The 18,651-nt window shown below is 48.0% G+C and overlaps 1 protein-coding gene across 3 annotated transcripts in view; it reads left to right on the forward strand.

Moving 5' to 3' along the window:
* The window catches only part of DLGAP3 (DLG associated protein 3), a 61,802-nt gene that overhangs the window by 16,623 nt on the left and 26,528 nt on the right, over positions 1–18,651 (forward strand). For all 3 annotated transcript variants that reach the window (XM_032388290.1, XM_032388281.1, XM_032388274.1), the window contains 4 exons: positions 4,791–4,873; positions 6,588–7,745; positions 12,173–12,378; positions 12,656–12,728. In XM_032388290.1, coding sequence (XP_032244181.1) covers positions 6,639–7,745; positions 12,173–12,378; positions 12,656–12,728 — 1,386 coding nt within the window. In that variant the 5' untranslated portion in view covers positions 4,791–4,873; positions 6,588–6,638. The remainder of the gene's footprint in view (positions 1–4,790; positions 4,874–6,587; positions 7,746–12,172; positions 12,379–12,655; positions 12,729–18,651) is intronic.

Below are 18,651 nucleotides of genomic sequence, written 5' to 3' on the forward strand. Positions count from 1 at the left end.
AAAAAAAAAAAAAAAAAAAAAAAAAGAAAAAAGAAAGAAAGAAAAAAGAAAAAGAAAGGAAAACAGATAATGAGAGCTCCTTTTATTAAGCATTCACCATGTGCCAGGTACAGTTCTAAGGGCTTTATATGCTTTACCTTGTTAACCATCACATTGTTGTTAATCCCTTTCTGATGGCTCTAATATCGCCATTTTACAGATGAGAAAATAGGCTAAGAGAGGAGAATTGGCTGCCCAAGTACACAGAGCTAGCAAGTGAGTGGAAAGGAACTTGAACCCAGAGAGCCTGACCACAGAGTCTGCACCGATAACTGCTTTGATCCAGGGAGTTTGGGAGTTGCCTGGGTCTCAAGAAAGGAAAAGCACCTGAGTTGGCTGGGCAGGGCCCTGGGGGAGAGAAGAGGAAAAAACTCTGACTCGATCCTCTGCAGCCCTTTTCCTTCCTCCCTGTTCCATTCTTTTTCTGGAAGGTAATTGCTTGGGGCAGTGACAACCTCCTGGTGAATTACACAGCTGGTTTCCCAGTGAGATTTGTAACAACAACCCCGCCAGCCTGGCAGCCCCCAGCAAGTTCCGGTTTAAGAAACTAATTGCTGGATTGTGTAGTTGGTGCTAAATTGGGTAATTTCTTGGTGACGGCATGCGTGCCAGTTCTTCCATTCCCAGATAGATTTGAGCTGCATCAGAGAATTTGTCATACACGGCACCCTCCCAGACTCCTCCACTCCCCACTTCCCAGCTAGTGCAGGCAATTGCAAAAGAGGCTGCTTCCCTGGGCCCAGAGTTTCACCATCTGGGCAGCCCTCTGTGCCCTGGGATGGTAGATAGATGCCTTGGTGCAGGAAAATGGGGAAAATAGCACCAGCCCCCAGAGTTGTCATAGGGCTTTAGGGAGCTTCCTTTATTCGGTACTTATCTGACCTTGGACTTGGTACCGACTCAGCACTTACTGCACAGGGGAAAAGGCGAAACCACACTCTGGTTAGCTCTGGAGGTTTTGTTTGTTTGCTTTCCTTTTCTTTTTTTAACAAATTCACTGGCATTACTGTGTTTACTTCAGAATGGCAGTTTAGTAAGTTTGGCTTCTCTGGGCTAGCAGCACAGGTCAGAGGAAAGCTAAAGCATTGGTGTGGGGCAGCACTGGCTGTGACCTCGGGCTTTGCCACCAACTCTGGGACCTGGGCCTCTGTCAGCCTCAGTTTCTTTTTCTGTAAAACGGAAGTGGGGGATAGTATCTGTCCCTTGGAATAGTTGTGGGAGTTACGTAAGATGCCATAAATGAAGGGCTTACATTCACCCCACAAACACCTGCCCTGTGCCAAGCATCATTCTAGGGGTTGGGGTAATGTGGTAAGATGGGCAGAAATTCCTGCACTTCCACGGAGCTTACATTCTGGTGGGAGAGGCAGACAATCTCCAAATCACACCAACTGAAAATGGTAACGGGTATAAGAGCTATACAGGTACCTAGTGCCTCGAGAGCAAACAGCAGGGAGATCTGACCTAGTCAGGGAGGCCAGAGAAAGCTGCCCTGAGGAAGCAACAACGGGGCTGAGATCTGAAGGGTGTGTAGGAGTTAACAAGGCAGAGGTGGGCGGGCAAAGCTTTCTGGACAGGGGGAACAGGTCCCTGATGGGAGGGATCATGGGACTGCAAAAAGACTGGCCTGTTTGGAGCAGAGGAAGCAAGGGGGAACATGTCGTGAGAGGATTGTTGGAAACGTAGGAAGGGCCGGACCCTGCAGGCCTTGGTGGACAGGTTATGGTGTTTTATCTTAAGAACATCAATAAGCCATTGATGAGTTTTAAACAGAGAAGTGACATGATCAGATTTCTGTTTCCAAGTGGCCATTGGGATTGGAAGCCCGGTAGGAAAGGAAGCAGGGAGACCAGTTAGGAGCTTTTGCAGACGCTCAGGTAGGAGATGGTGTTCTGAGTTAATTGAATTAGTTAGCAGTGCTCTCTGCTTACAAATACAGGAACTCTGGCTCACAATGGTTTAAGTAAAGAGGAGTTTATTCCTTACCACATATAGGCCTGGAGGAAGGCAACTGCTTCTGTTGGTTCCAGGGCTCAATGATTCCAGGACTAACGTTTCTGTGATTCTCTAGGTCTTTCTCTCCTGTTGGCAAGGTAGTTACTTTAGCTCCAGGCATCATGGTTGTATTCAAGCCTAGAAGAAAGGGGGGGAAGGATGGCACTAGCAGGCTCCACCCCTTTCATCATAAAGGCAAACTACTTCCTGGAAACTGTCAGATTTTTATGCATATATCATTAGCCAAAAGTGAATTGTGTGGCCTCCAGTTATGGGGGGGGGGCGCTGGGAAAGGGGAGAAGGCTGAGAGTGAGTTTTAGCTAGTCAGCCAACAATGATTTGGTGGGTATGGAAATAAGTGGGCAGATCTATTTTTAGGAAGCAAAATCCATAGGCCTTGGTGATGGATGGAATTATGAGTCCCCTCCTAGCTCGTTTTGCCTTCCGATCACTTAGTAATAGGGTGGCAGCAGGAGAATGTGATGGTAAGGCATACTATATAGGAGGAAGACTATACAATTCAATCTACATCAATGAAATCTTTTCTTTAGGAAATCCATAAATTGGGTATCTCCTTCCCTCAGTAATTTGTATTTGATTACAGTTTAGTATTTGGACAGTGGGGATTTTGGAAATCCAAAATAAAGGCTTCACATGAGGGATTATGTTGTGTAATCTTTTAGAGTTTATAAAATGGCTTCATATACATTTTATCATTTAATATTAAGATCCTGGGAGATAGATGAGCAGGCATCATTAGGTCACCTGTCTAGTGTCACACACCTTCTGGTTTCAGAACTTGTGCTTTTTGCACTGGACAGTGCTGCCCCATAGGACATGGGTAAGGGAGGCGGGGGTAGCTCGTTTGGAGAGGAGCAGTTACAGGGGCCTGTCTCCCCTGAGACTAGAGCTGGAAGAACATGGATTGATGCTAAAGAGACTGAAGTTTGATAAGCTCTCGATGGAGGCTCAGAGGCTTGGCAACAGCCCCTGTGCAGGGCGGGGCTGAGGAGTTGGTGGTGGGGAGCCTGGGAATGTCCACCATTGGGAAGCTCTGAGTGAGACTCCAGGTTGATGTGACCACAGACAAAGCAAATGAGATGGTCTGGGCTTCGGCCAAAGTGGACTTCTGTGCTGCGAGTCTCGAACGTGGGTCCTGCCTGGGGCAAGAGGAGGAGGGCCATGATGTGGACAAAGGACCAAGCTATCAAAATTTCTTTCCAAAGCAGGGAGATGCTTCCAAGAGCTTTTCCAACAGCTGCTTGTGAGGCCCTCTTGGTCTGAAGTCACCTCGGCTTTCCCAGAGAAGGGAAGTGGAGGAGAAGAATTGTTATCTAGAGCCAAGCTGTGAGGTCACCCCCGGCTCCCTGCAGGCAAGATAACCAACAGCTTCTTCAGTCCAGGCCACAGGGTGGGCCAGGGACTGGGCATGTCTCACCCTCTGCTCTATGGAAGATTTCCAGGAGACTCCACAATTCCCTTCATTATCTCACATCCCTCAGGGTCAGGAAGTTCTTCCTGATGTCTGACTGTGTCTCTTCCACTACTATTAATCATGCCTGCAAAGCTAGCTCTTCTTCCTGACATCCCTGTGTCTAATAATGGTATCATTAGTCTTCCAGTCACGGCTGCTGCAAACTTCAGAGTCGTCTTCCTTCATGATTCTCTCTCTCCCCCACCTCGTCCCAGTATTTGCCAAACCCTAAATGTCTGCTGGAACTCTCACAGCCCACCCCCTAAGAATTCTTTATTTGCCCACCTCTTCTGCCTTTGTGCCTCCTGTTTCCTCCTCCGGGAATTCTCTCTCCCCCACCACTTTGTCTTTGGAATACACAGCCATCTTGCTCCACAACCCGAATGCATTCTTCTCTGGGTAGTCCTCCTCAATTTCCCTCTATTGGGTCTGGTCTTGTTTTCATCTGAACTAGTGTAATGTTTGCTACCCCTTTCTAGTCCAGTCATTTATTCATCTACTTGGGGAACATTTATTGAGGGCCTGCTCTGGACAAAGCCCTGAGTTAGGTGTTGGAGATTCAGAGATAATTAGGATATGGTTCCTACCCTGCAGAAGACCACATTCTAGTTGGGGAGACAGAAACTGAAACAGACAATTTCAGTGCAGTGTTATGGTTTCTTTCATGGAGGAACCAAGGGTGTTATCAAAGCCCAATAGAGAGACATAACACAAAATAAGAGTACAGAAAGTCTTTGAGGGTAGGTGGGGCTTCATCTGAGTAAGTGTTAGCCAAGGGAGAGAGTTGAGGTGAGTAGATGGAAGGAGATTCTAGGAGGAGGGTACAGCTTGTGCAAAAATACTGGGACCTAAAATAACCCTGTCATGTAGGATTGTTCCCTTGTTAGACTATAAGCCTCTCGATGACAGAGACCACACTTAAATCACCTCTGTACACTTCTCACTCAGTCTTGCTTATGGTAGCTGCTCAACAAATTTTGTGGAATGGAATCGTATTTGAGGGCAATGAAAAAAAAAAATTGCAGTGGCTCAGCACCACGGACAGATCACACAGACACCTGCTGTTGGAGGTAGTCCAACCTGTAAGCTCATTTGCATGTATTTGCATAATGAAGCCAACTTCATTTCCCTGGGGGTCCAAAGGCTCTGCATCATGGGGGATCCAATCAGTCCTGGTTTGGGGGGTTGGGAAGGGAAACTGTCAAGGCCAGAGACTGGTCCTCTGAGGACTCTGGGACAATCTCTTTCTCCCTTTGCTCACTACCCTTTTCTTTTCCATCAGGAGCCAGTGATCCTGAGCCTTCTGAAGTTAGGATTCTGTCTGGTGGTGGGGATCCTGACACCGAGGATGGGAAACCCCGGATGGTGAGTGGTAGGAGTCTGGGAGATGGGGAGTAGATTGAGGTTCTGAAATCAGAATAACTTGGGTTATTCTGGAAGCAGCCTGAAACAGTGGGTATGGAGAGGTGGTGGTTGGGGAGGAAGGAAGGCTGGGTCTCGGAGGTGCTGCTGTCTGGAGTCTTTGAGGCTGTCATCCCCTCCTAGTCAGCAGATGGCCCAGGAGCCTGGTCTGGGATGAGGGAGGGCGCCGTCTGCCAGCTCCTCAGTCCCTGTCCCTCCTGCTGACATCCCCTCCTGCTGTAGCTCCTGCCCTGGCAGCTCTGGAGTCCTGATCAGAGGCAGTTCTTGCTGAGAGCTGACCTCTCTGTCCTGTAGCCTTGGCAAGCCTGGGATGGGGGCCAGGGGCACTGGTTGCAGTGCTTTCTCTCCATCACCTCCCTGCCCTGCCAGCCCACTGTTCCTGGGAGGAACTCCTGAGTTCCAATCCCAGTGTAGGGTTTATTTATTTATTTATTTTTAATTTTTTTAAAGATTTTATTTATTTATTTGACAGACAGAGATAGCGAAAGACGGAACACAAGCAGGAGGAGTGGGAGAGGGAGAGGGAGAAGTAGGCTTCCCGATGAGCGGGGAGCCCGATGTGGGGCTTGACCCCAGGACCCTGGGATCCTGACCTGAGCCGAAGGCAGACGCTTAACAACTGAGCCACCCAGGTGCCCCGCAGTGTAGGGTTTAGATGCTGCCTTGGACAGCCAGCATTCCTGTTCTTTATGGTTTCTTCTCCCTTGGTGACTCCCCTACAGTGGAATGGGGGTGGCCAATGGGGGTAAAAGGGAAATTTTACTGGGGAACACTTGGAACCCAGAAGAGGAAGAGGCAGTCATCTTAGGTTATTCCTTCCTGTCTCAGCCCTGGAGTGGGTGGGTGGGGGCTTGTGGGAGGGAGGAGAATAAGCCTGCAGCCAGATGGAAGGAACAGGGTGTGGAAGGAAGGGGAGGGGGTGGATACGTAGATGAGGGTCCAGTGTTCTGTTTGGTTACTGCAGCTGGAGGCTGTGACCCTGAGGCCTGGCTCTTCACAGCATTGGGGCAGAGGTGTGGCTCTGGATCAGTTTGCCTAAAGCCAGCTTGTTAAAAAGCTAGTTCACCTAATGACTGGTTTCTTTGAATATATATAAATTTTTATGTCTGTTTGGCTATCCTTTTACTTTTGGTAACCTAAGGATTTTTAAAAACCCTTTTGGCTGAGGGCATTTTATCTTGTGAATAAGTATCAAATTTGCAGCATTTGACGAATGATGGCATTATTTTGTGCCCTTGTATCTTTTTTTTTTTAAGATTTATTTTTTTAAATTTTTTTTAGATTTTATTTATTTGACAGAGAGATAGATAGAGAGAGAGCACAAGCAGGGGGAGCAGCAGGCAGAGGGAGAGGGAGAAGCAGGCTCCCCACCAAGCAGGGAGCCTGATGCGGGACTCGATCCCAGGACTCTGGGATCACGACCTGAGCCGAAGGCAGATGCTTAACCGACTGAGCCACGCAGGTGCCCCCTTTGTGAGTGTCTTTGTCTAGTATGACTGTTTTAAGGCATTTTAAGCTCATTTGGGGAAAGATAGTACTATTACTCACAATAAATTGATATGCATTACCTAAAGGGATACCAGAATACCTAAGAATAGAGTTTTAGGTGAAGTGGCCTGTTGTTCAATCTGAATCCTTTTTCTCCTTATTTTCCCAGGAGGTTCCTGGGGCCTGGCCCCCAACACTATGAAGAACCCTTGCTGAGGCCATGAGGGGTTACCATGGCGACCGTGGTAGCCATCCCCGCCCAGCCCGCTTTGCCGACCAGCAGCATATGGACGTGGGCCCAGCTACCAGGGCCCCGTACCTGCTGGGCTCCGGGGAGGCCTTCTCCACCGAGCCCCGCTTCTGTGCCCCGAGAGCTGGCCTGGGACACCTTTCTCCTGAAGGGCCCCTGAGCCTGAGTGAGGGGCCATCAGTAGGCCCCGAGGGAGGGCCAGGGGGGGCCGGGGTTGGGGGGGGCAGCAGCACCTTCCCCAGGATGTACCCCGGCCAGGGCCCCTTCGACACCTGTGAAGACTGTGTGGGCCACCCTCAGGGCAAGGGTGCCCCCCGCCTGCCTTCTACACTCCTGGACCAGTTTGAAAAGCAGTTGCCCGTTCAACAAGATGGCTTCCACACGCTCCCATACCAGCGAGGTCCAGCAGGGGCCGGGCCCGGGCCAGGGCCAGCGTCCGGCACTGCCCCGGAGGCCCGCAGTGAGAGCCCCAGCCGCATCCGGCACCTGGTTCACTCTGTGCAGAAGCTCTTTGCCAAGTCCCACTCTTTGGAGGCCCCAGGGAAGCGGGACTATAATGGGCCCAAGGCTGAGGGCAGAGGTGGCTCTGGAGGAGACAGCTACCCTGGCCTGGGCTCTGGAGGCCCCCACACCTCCCACCACCACCACCACCACCACCACCACCACCACCACCAGTCCAGGCACGGCAAAAGGAGCAAGAGCAAGGACCGCAAGGGGGATGGGCGGCACCAGTCCAAGGCCGCTGGCTGGTGGAGCTCCGATGACAACTTGGACAGCGATAGTGGCTTCCTGGCGGGTGGGCGGCCCCCTGGGGAGCCTGGGGGTCCCTTCTGCCTGGAGGCTCCAGACGGGTCCTACCGGGACTTGAGCTTCAAGGGGCGCTCGGGCGGGTCGGAAGGCCGCTGTCTTGCCTGCACTGGCATGTCCATGTCACTGGATGGACAATCGGTCAAGCGAAGCGCCTGGCACACCATGATGGTCAGCCAGGGCCGGGATGGATACCCAGGGGCCGGGCCAGGCAAGGGGCTCCTGGGTCCAGAGGCCAAGGCCAAAGCCAGGACTTATCACTATCTGCAGGTGAGGCTTTGGTGGGGGTGGGGCACAGGGTCCTCAACCTTCATCGGTGCTGTCACCCAGGGAGCTATCAGAAGGGTTGGATGGAAGTCAGTTGTCCCTGTGGTGGAGGCCTGGAGGCAGGGAGGTTCCGCCCTGCCTCACTGTGTCACCTTGAGCCCCTTTTGGGATCTCGCTTTCCCCATTTGTACAATGAAGGGGCCCTTCTATTCTGACATTGCGTGTCACTGCCAGGAAGACTTCCCTTCGACCTGCTGCTTGGACAAGCTGTGCCGGCCTCTGTCTCATGAGCTCGGAGGCAGAATGAGCTTGAGGGTAGGCAGTGGACAGTACAGCGTGGCGCTCCCTGGCTGTAGCTTCCCTTGATATTGGAGGTCAGCAGTTGGAAAGCAGTTCTCCTGCCCCTAGGCCTTTTCCAGACCTCTTTTCTGCTCTGATGTGGGTGGTCCAGATACTGTTTGAATATGAAGGTCAGTTATTTCCAGAATGTGCCTCTGCTGGGGTTTGTCATGCTGGGGTGCCTGCAGTAGGATGCCATGAAGCTGTGGAAAAACCCTGGGAGCCTGTCCTGTAGGTTTTCCTGGGCTGGGGACACACCGGTCTGAGCCCCAGATACAACGCCAGGGCGGGGCTTCTTGGGAGTGGGTGGCACAGGTGATAGCTGGCATGCTGTCCCCAGCCTGTCTCCCCACTTGTACGGTTTCTACAGATGGGGCGAGGAGCTCTGACCCCTTCTGCTTATGGCGTCCTTATCCATCCCACACTGTCCCCTCTCCATCTCCTTACTGAGCTGGGCTCAGGGCTCTTCCTACCATCAACCTTCCTCTTCTCTGCCTCTGGCTCCTCTCCTATACCCCTTGGCTTGCCTTTTTTTTTTTTTTTTTTTTTTTTTTTTTTTTTTTTTTTTTAAGTTTTATTTATTTAAGTAATCTCTCCACCCAACATGGGGCTCAAACTCATGACCCCGAGATCAAGAGTTGCACACTCTTCTGACTGAGCCAGCCAGGTGCCCCCCTGCCTTGCTTTCTTGAGGCCTGCCATAGGTTTGGGAGGAAAAGTCAATACAAGTTCTGGAAGTCCAGCAGACTTAGAGTTGTCCCCCAAACCCAGATGCTACATATGTAATCCACAGTCATTCACTCGGGGAGCATTTCTTGGGGACTGTGGATGCAAAGATGACCCCACAGACATTGCTTGTGAAGAGCTCAGAGGTTGGGGTGGGATAGACAAGGAAGCAGGTAGAATAGAGCGATGAGGCTGTGATAGGAGAGAGCCCTGGGCGCCATGGGAGCACAGAGGAGGCACCTCACCCACCGGGGTTGGTGGCGGCTGGGGGCTGCTCGGAGCAGCTTGCCGGAGAGGAGGATGCCTGAACTGAATCCCAGCGGAGCTGGAGATGGTCGAGCGCAGATGTGGATTAAGGGAAGTCTCTTCCAGGAAGAGACTACAGCATGTTCAGAGGTACAGAGAATTGACCTTGCATGTGTCTTTTGGGCGTCCTTGGCCTTGCCGGTAAGTTCTTCACACGTTAGGGCTCTCCTGGGTGGAGAACTTACGAGGGAGCTCAAGGGAAAAAAATAGGGCCACGTGGAAGCAGGAAGGGCCACGTGGAAACAGACAGTAGGGAAGGTGGGAGACTTCTAGGATTCAGGACTTCTGGATTGCCCCCTCCCTGGGAATTGAAGGGTCCAGCAGAAAGGGCCGAGGAGGGGACACCAACCTTCCTTCTCCCCTGTCTGAGCCCAGGCCGTCCCTGGAGCCTCACTACCACACGGCTGCTCCCTGCTGCTTCTCCAGGGCTGCCCTGACCTCTCTGGGGGCTTCCTTTTTAACATGCACCTCACAGCGTCCTGCAGAGGAGTGAGGAGCCGCAGTGGCTGTGGAGTGGGAGCCCTGCAGTGTGGCCGAGAGCGCCCTGGCTGTCCGATCTGCTGGCCTGCCTCTCTCTGCTTGCCGGTAGCTCCTCTCTGGAGAGTACAGGGAAGGGAATGATCCCTCAGGGTTTGGGGGGTCCAAGGCATCTTAGGATTGCCTAAGGAATCACAATAAATGTGTGTGGGAGAACTAACAGACTGCAGGGGCCATGCCCAAAAGCAGGGGAAGCTGGCCCCATCAGACTAGGTGTCTTTGTTGGATCCTGAACCCTTTTGTTTTGAGACCCTATTTCTCCCACTGGACCCCAGCTCTCCTTCAACCCTCTCCTGAACCCCTCCTTCTACCAGAGCCCTTGTTGCTTTATGGAGTCTCGTCTCCTCCCTGTGTTCCCATCTTCTCATTGAGCTCCAGCCTCCTTGCTGAGCCCTGCCCCTATCTGTGGACCCCATTCCATCCCTGCGTCACTGTTCTCATCCTGGTTTCTGTCCTCTCACCTAGCCTCACCCCCAGAGTCTGTGTCCCTCCCTGAACTCTGTGTTCTCCCTGACTCTTGACCCCTCTCAAAATCTCCACCCTCACCCCATTCAACCTGTTCCTTACAACAGGTGTTTGAAATCTTCCCTACCTGCCCCAGCCCTCTTCCCCATTCTTCATTCTTCTTAGTGTAGGCCAACCATCACAGGCTTATACCTCATTCTTCCTAGTGTAGGCCAACCATCACAGGTTCCCTCGCCTTCCTATCAGCCCACCTACAGACTCATCTAGATCCCCAGCCACCCCCATCCCCTTCCTTCTTGGCTCAGAGAAAAAGCCAGGACCACTCATCCCAGGCTGATCCCTCCAGTAGGGCTTGAGCCCATCTCCCCAGGATCCCCTCTATCCCTGAACTGACTACTGACTGTCCCCCACTCCCTCCCTCCCCACATTTAAAGACTATCTTTATCTTTACTGGCGCTTTCTCTTATCCTGGAAATGTGCCCAGGTTTCTCATCCTAAAAAATCCTTCCTTCACTCCATACCCCCTTCCATCTCCTGTTTTCCCTTCATACCCAAGTTCTTAGAGCATAGACTCTACATCTTCACTTCGTTTAATTCTCCCCTTTACTATAGTCTGACATCCACGTCCCCTGTCCTCTAAAATGTTCTGGTAGTGGTCACCAGTGGTCTCTTGAGAGCTCTCTTTAAAAGGCCACTTCAATGCTTATAATAATAATAGCTAACATTTATTGAGGACTTACTATGTGCCGGGCGCACTATGTTGGCTTATTTATCCTTCCTACCAACCCTAGGAGATCGGCATAATTGTCATTACCAATTCACAGACGAGGAAACTGAGAGAGTAATCAGTTTTTGCTCAAGTTCGCCTAGCAAGTGATGGGGCGAGAATTTGAACATGGATCTAACTCCTGAGCCCGAATTACTAACCTCTGAATGCACTGTGGCATTTGACATTATCAACTCTTTTTATTCTGGAAATGTCTCCTGTTTCCATGACATGGCATTCTCTTGACTTCCCTCCTACCCCTCTGCCCACTCCTTCTCAGGTGACTTCATAGGCTTTTCTTCCTTTCTTTGCAGTCCCCTTTTGAAATGTCACTGGATCCCTCCCCAGCTCTCTTTCTTTCCCCTGGGCTGTTTCATTCACCCCTGTGGATTCAGCTGCCGCCCATGACTCCCACATGTCTGCCTCCAGCCCAGATTTCTCCACTGAACTCCAGAACCGAACACCCAACCACCTGCTCGGCATTTCACTGCCAAACTAAAGATGCTTAACCCTAACCTATCAGCTCTCCCCCAAACTTGTTTCTCTGGGATTCTGTGGCTCCATGAGCGACAGCACCATCCCCCAGGTCCTCAGCCAGCAGCCTCCCAGTCATCTGCGGCTCCTCCCCGCCCCCTCGCCCCCTCGCCCCCTACGTCTAATCAGACTCACTGATGCTCCTTAACACCTCATTTCCATCTCCTCGTCCCCCTCATTGTCATGGTCTTAATTTAGGCTCATCATCTCTTGCCTGGCTAACAGCATCAGCCTCCTAATTGGTCTCCCTCCTGTCCCTCCATCCCCTGCCCTGCTCCCAGCCCTACACAGTGCATCCCCCCTATGGACTGTCAGAACGCTCTTTCTGAAACAAATCTGATGGCACTTGCCTGCTTAGAGCCCTCAGTGGCTCCTCGGAGAGGGAAGGAGGGAAGAGTTGGAGGATTTGAGATGTCAGCAGGTTAAGAGGAGGAAGGAGAAGGAGGGGTGAAAGGTGGGGGCAGGTGATACTTCACTGCTGGGGTGGGTCAACACAGGTCACTTTGGCCTCTGATATTCATCCTCTTGACTCCTGGCATATCACCTCAGTTAAGTAGTAAGAGGTCCATGAAAGATGATGAGGTATCTCCCGTAAGGGAGGGGACAGCCTGAAACCTTCTGGCTCTGCTTCCACATGTCCCTGAGCGAGGCCTGCTCCAGCTAACAGAGCGCCTCCCGTTGGCAGTGGGGACAGAGGGTCCTGGCTTCTAGATGTAGTAGGGACGCGTCCGAGAGACAGAAGCCCCTGTCCCCGCAGGTGCCGCAAGATGACTGGGGGGGTTACCCCACTGGGGGCAAGGACGGGGAGATCCCCTGCCGCAGGATGCGGAGCGGCAGCTACATCAAGGCCATGGGGGATGAGGAGAGCGGAGACTCAGATGGCAGCCCCAAGACATCTCCCAAAGCGGTGGCTCGGCGCTTCACCTCCCGCCGCTCCTCCAGCGTGGACCAGGCCCGGATCAAGTAAGGACAGGGAGGGCCAGGGCTTGGGGTGGGAAGCTGATACTGGGGGGTTCCCTGCTTAGGGTTCAACTGGGGAGTCTTGCCCTGCCCCACATAAAGAGGGGTCCTTGGTGATCTATAAAGAGGCACTTTGGGAGAGTCCCTTCACCCAGGTGTCTCCTGGGAGGATCCCTGTCTGGGGGTTTCTGAGGGATAGAACCTACTCAGGGGCCCCAGTGCTGTTATTCCCCTTTCTGGCAGACCCCCATTCTGAATATGGAATTTTGTCCTTTCCCAGCTGCTGTGTCCCACCCCGGATCCATCCCCGGAGCTCCATCCCTGGCTACAGCCGTTCCCTCACCACCGGACAGGTAGGGACAGTCCAGCACACCTCAAGGAAAGGGTTGGAAATGGGGTTCAGTCCCATACTCAGTCTATGCCTTAAAATTAGAGGTCCAGCCCCTGGAGAGAGCACAGGTCTGGTTCTGGGGGAGCTGGGAAGCCCGCCTTGGGATTCCTGGAGCTGACTCAGACTGGGGGTCTCAGTCACATCCTTCAAAACCACCAAGGGTCCTCAAAGTGATGAGTTTGTAGGGGCGACATCAGGTCTCTGAGGTTCCCCATCCATGTCCTGGCCTGATTAGTCTCAGCTAACCCCGTGCAAAGGGCAGATGTGGTGGTACAGACCGGGGATAGGCAGAGCTGTGGTCCAAGAGATGCCCATGCTTGAGTTCTTTCCCCACTGCCCCCCAGCCCCCCGTGGGACCATTAGTGAGACCCAGTAGATCCTCTGTTTTCTCACCTTTAAAATGACAGTAGTAGTGATATTTATCTCAGGGCTTTTGTGAGAGTTCAGTGAGAAAATGTGTGCAAACACAAGGTACCTGGCCCCAAATCGGTACTTTATAAATGTTGAGTTCCATCCCTAAGTGTAGACTTCCCCTTAACTAAGCAGAGGTATGCATGATTACATGCATGACATGGATTGGAATTCCAGCTCAGCTACTTACCAGCTGAGTGACCTGGGGCCAGTTATTTGACTTTTTTGAGCCCCACTTTCTCTATTTAAAAATAGGCATCATAATAGTGTTCTTGGCACATAGCCAGCACTCGGGAAAGGTTAGCTATTTTTACTGTTTGCTGGGGGGAAAAAAAGCAATGCAAAAAAGCAATGCAGAAGACTGTCCAGATTGGCTCCTATTGTTTGCTGCTTTGGTCTTTGTTACATTTCCTGAATCAGGGAATCTGATTGGCACAGCTGTCTTTTCACATCAGACTAGCCTATGTTGCTAACCAGTAGTTAATGCTCAGTCCTCGTTTTATTTGACCCATCAGCAACATCTCACACAGATGATGACTCTCTCCTTCTTGAAACAGCGTACTCAGTTGGCTTTGAAGACACCATACCTTTTACGTTCTCCTAGCTTCTCTCTCTAGCTGTTTATGCTTAGTCTTGCCACCGGTGCCTCTCCAATCTCCAGGATCTGAACACTGGATTTTTCCAGAGCTTAGTTCCTGGACTTCTCTCGACACTCACTCCTTAGCTCATTCAGGCTCATGGCTTTGAATATTATCGAGGGCCTGATGACTTCCAAATGTGTATCTCCAGCCCCAAATCCTCCCATAATTGCCAGGCATGTGTGTCTAACTGTGTATTGAAATCTCACTTGGATGTTTAGTAGACATTTCAAACTTAAGATATCCACAGTGGAGCTGCTAGTATCCTTAACCCCCACTCCTTCCCCCGCAAAATGTCCTGCTCCATCCACTGTCTTCTCCATTTCAGATAATGGCAACTTTATCCAAAAGCCTGAAATCAGTCTTGACTTTTTTCTCTGTCTCACATCCCTCCATCCAGTCCTTCAGCAAATCCTGTTGGTCCCACCTTCCAAGCATATCCAGGATCCCAGCACTTCTCACCACCTCCACTGTCATTACTCCAGTCTACATCACCATGGCTTTTGTCTGGGTTATTCTCTTGCCCCCTAAGTGGTCTCCTGCACGTGCCCTTGCTCCAATTCATTCTCTCTCAGCGTTGCCCAGAACGATCATTTCAAACTAGAATTGCATTCACTCAAAACCCTCGCCTTACTCAGAGGACTTTACTACGACTTATAAGGCCTTGCATGATCTGGTCCTTGCTACCTGTGAGTCCCTCTCCTAATGCTGTTCCCTCCCCCCACCCACTCCAGCCACATTGGTCCCCTTGCTAACCCCACAGGTGTGCTCCAGCTTTTTGTCTCCTTCTGTTTAGGTATGTCTTTTGTAAATAGTTTAAGGAATTTATCTTACATCTATTCTGACAATTGCTTGAGGGTTTAGTACATTTATATTTATTGTGATTACTGATATGCCTGGATGTATTTTGTTGTTTTATTTTGTGCCCTTATTTCTCCTGCCTTTTGGGTGATGCTTTTCTACTCCTTTGCTACCTTCTTTTGGATTAGTTTTCTTCATTTTTCTTACTACCCAATCCCACACTGGTTTGGCAGTTCTATATTCTATTTTCATTCTTGTGGTTGCCTTTGTAATTTTCATGTGCATATCTGACTTAGCAAAGTCTCATTTGACAATTTCTTCTATCCTTAGGACACTTTTGTTTTGACCACCTCTTCCCTTCTTACCTGTACATGTTGCCCGGTATTTTAGTTCCATCTCCTTTTTACCTCTCCAAATTAGTCTTTATTATTGTTGCTACATTTTATGCTATTAAGACTTGATTATATTGGGGCACCTGGGTGGCTCAGTCGTTAAGCGTCTGCCTTCGGCTCAGGTCATGGTCCCAGGGTTCTGGGATTGAGCCCCGCATCGGGCTCCCTGCTTGGCAGGAAGCCTGCTTCTCCCTCTCCCACTCCCCCTGCTTGTGTTCCCTCTCTCGCTGTGTCTCTCTCTGTCAAATAAATAAAATCTTTAAAAAAAAAAAAAAGACTTGATTATATAGACTCACATTTGTACCTCCCCCCATACCTTCTTACATTTCATTCCTTCCTTTCAAATATTCTTTAGTAATTTTTCAGTCAGTGTCTGTTAGTAGCAAACTTTGCCTTTAACAAAAAATGGAGTCTACCCTCATTATTTAACATAAATCAGCCTATTTTAGAATCTTAGGTCAACATTTATTTTCTCTCGGCATTTTGAAGATACTCTTTTGTCATCTATGTTCTGTTGTTGCCGTTGGGAAGTCTGCAATCAATCCAATTGTCTTTGTGGATAGTTTTCATTTCCTTCTGATTGCTCTTGAAATCTTGTCTTTGATTTTGGTGTTCTGCAGTTTCACTATGTGTGTATGCTCCCTGAATCTGAAGATTAATGCTGTTCATCAAATCTGGAAAATTCTCTCATGGTTACTGTTTGCTGGTACATCTTTTTTCATCCTTTTACTTTCAACCTACTTGTGCTTTTTCAAAAAATCCAATCTAACAATTTCTGCCTTTCAAACGAGCTTTCTTGTTCATTCACATTTAACGTGATTATTGATATGGTTGAATTGTATCATGTCATTGTTTTTCCTCTGTTTTTTCTTTACTATCTTTTGTATCAAATAAATGTTTTAGTGTACCATTTTAATTTCTTTGTTATTAATTCCTTTTTACTATATTATTTGAGTTATTAGAGTTGCTCTAGGAATTATAATGTGTATCATAACTGATTAAAATCTAATTAATTCTGGCAAAATATAGAAGCACTGCTCCAGTGTATCTCTTTTTTTCTCTCCCCTATTTGTGCTATTATTGTCATGTACCTTTCCTGTGTATATGTTCTAAATCTAACAATTATTATAAAGTAATGATGATGTTATAATAATAGTTTTGTAAAATTTTGTGCCTTTTAAAGAAGTTGAGAGAAAAAATGAGAAAAGTCTATCTATAGATTCTTTTATATTTGTCATTTATGGTCCCTTCATCTCTTCCTGTGGATTTGAGTTATCATTAAGTGTCACTTCCTTTTAGCCTGAAGAACTTCCATTAATGTTTCTTGTAAGATAGGTCTGTAAGAATTCTTCAGTCTATAGGTATTTGGAAACGTCTTTAATTTTACTTCATTTTTGAAGAATAGTTTTGCTGAATATAGAATTCCTGGTTGACAGTTTTTTCTTTCAGCATTTTGAATATACCATTCCACTACCTTTGATGCTTATTGTTCTGATGAAAAGCCAGTTGTTAATCATATTATTGTTTTCTTGTGTGTGGTGAATTGTTCTTCCCTTGCTGCTATTAAGATTTTCTCTTTGTCTATGGCTTTCAACCTTTTGACTGTAATGTATCTGGCTATGGATCTCTTTGTATTTAACCTACTTTGAATTAATAGAGCTTCTTTAATCTGTAGATTAATGGTTTTCATCACATTTGGAAAGTTTTGAGCTGTTATTTCTTCAAGTATTGTTTTCTTCCCCTTTCTCTCTTCTTCCTTTGGGAGTCCCATTACATGTATACTGCTTTGCTTGTTATTGTCCCATAGGTCTCTGAGGTTCTGTTTATTTTTCTTTTTTTCTCTCCATTCTTCAGATTGGATAATTTATACTAATCAAGGTTACTGATCATTTCTAATGCTGAGCCCTTCTAGTGAATTTTTCACTTCAGTTATTGTACTTTTCAGCTCCAGAATTTCCATTTGACTCTTAAAAAAGATTCTTTTTGTTGTGATTTTTTTTTTTTTATTCATGAAGTCATTGCTGTGCTTTCTTTTAAACCTTTAAACATTTCTCTTAGTTCTTTTAACATATTTGTAATAGCTGCTTTGCAGTTTTTGTCTGATAAATCAAACATTTGGGGACATTCACATTTTCTTGTTTATTTGCATGTCTCATAGTTTTTTTGTTGTATACTGAACATTTTAAGTAATATATTGTAGTGACTCTGGATTCTTACTTTACCTTTTTAAAAACTTCTAAAATTTACATTCTAGTTAGTTAACATACAGTGCAATATTGGTTTCAGGAGTAGAATTCAGTGATTCATCACTTACATACAACACCTTGTATTCATCACAACAAGTACCCTCCTTAATACCCATCCCCCACCTAGCCCATCCTCCACCCACCTCCCTCCATTAACCCTCAGTTTGTTCTCTACTGTTAAGAGTCTCTCTTATGGTTTGTTTCTCTCTCTCTCTCACTCTTTCCCCTTCTCCCCCAATATGGTTCATCTATTTTATTTCTTACATTCCACATATGAGTGAAATCATATGGTATTTGTCTTTCTCTGACTGAAGTTATTTCACTTAGCATAATACACTCTAGCTCCATCCACATTGTTGCAAATGGCAAGATTTCATTCTTTTTGATGGTTGAGTAATATTCCATTGTATATATATACCACATCTTCTTTATCCATTTTTGTCAGTCAGTGGACATTTGGGCTCTCTTCAGAGTTTGGCTATTGTTGTTAATGCTGCTATAAACATCAGGGTACGTGTACCCCTTTGAATCTGTAATTTTTTTTATCCTTTGGGTAAATCCCTAGTAGTGCAATTGCTGGATTGTAGGGTAGTTCTATTTTTAACCTTTTGAGGAACCTCCATACTATTCTCCAGAGTGGCTGCAGTTCCCATTCCCACCAACAGTGTAAGAGAGTCCCCCTTTCTCCATATCCTTGCCAACATCTTTGTTTCTTGTGATGTTAATTATAGCCATTCTGACAGGTGTGAGATAGTATCTCACCATGGTTTTGATTTGTATTTCCCTGATGATGAGTGATGTTGAGTATCTTTTCATGTGTCTGTTAGCCATCTGGATGTCTTTTTTGGAAGAGTGTCTATTCATGTCTTCTGCCCATTTCTTAACTGGATTATTTGTTTTTTGGGTGTTGAGTTTGATAAGTTCTTTATAGATTTTGGATACTAATCCTTTATCATATATGTCATTTACAAATAATCCTCTCCCATTCTGTAGGCTGCCTTTTAGTTTTGTTGATTGTTTTCTTTGCTGTACAGAAGCTTTTTATCTCGATGAAGTCCCAATAGTTCATTTTTGGTTTTGTTTCCCTTGCCTCTGGCAACATGTCTAGTAAGAAGTTGCTATGGCCGGGCGCCTGGGTGGCTCAGTCAGTTAAGCGTCTGCCTTCGGCTCAGGTCATGATCCTGGGGTCCTGGGATCGAGCCCCATGTCCAGCTCGGCAGGGAGCCTTGTTCTCCCTCTCTCTCTCCTGCTGCTCCCCCTGCTTATGTGCTCTCTCTCTCTGTCAAATAAATAAATAAATAAATCTTAAAAAAAAAAAAAGAAGTTGCTGCAGCCGAGGTCAAAGAGGTTGCTGCCTGTGTTCTCCTCTAGGATTTTGATGGTTTCCTGTCTCACGT

The sequence above is a fragment of the Phoca vitulina genome, unplaced genomic scaffold, assembly GCF_004348235.1.
Source record: "Phoca vitulina isolate PV1807 unplaced genomic scaffold, GSC_HSeal_1.0 scaffold2, whole genome shotgun sequence".
In the NCBI taxonomy this organism is placed as follows: domain Eukaryota; kingdom Metazoa; phylum Chordata; class Mammalia; order Carnivora; family Phocidae; genus Phoca; species Phoca vitulina.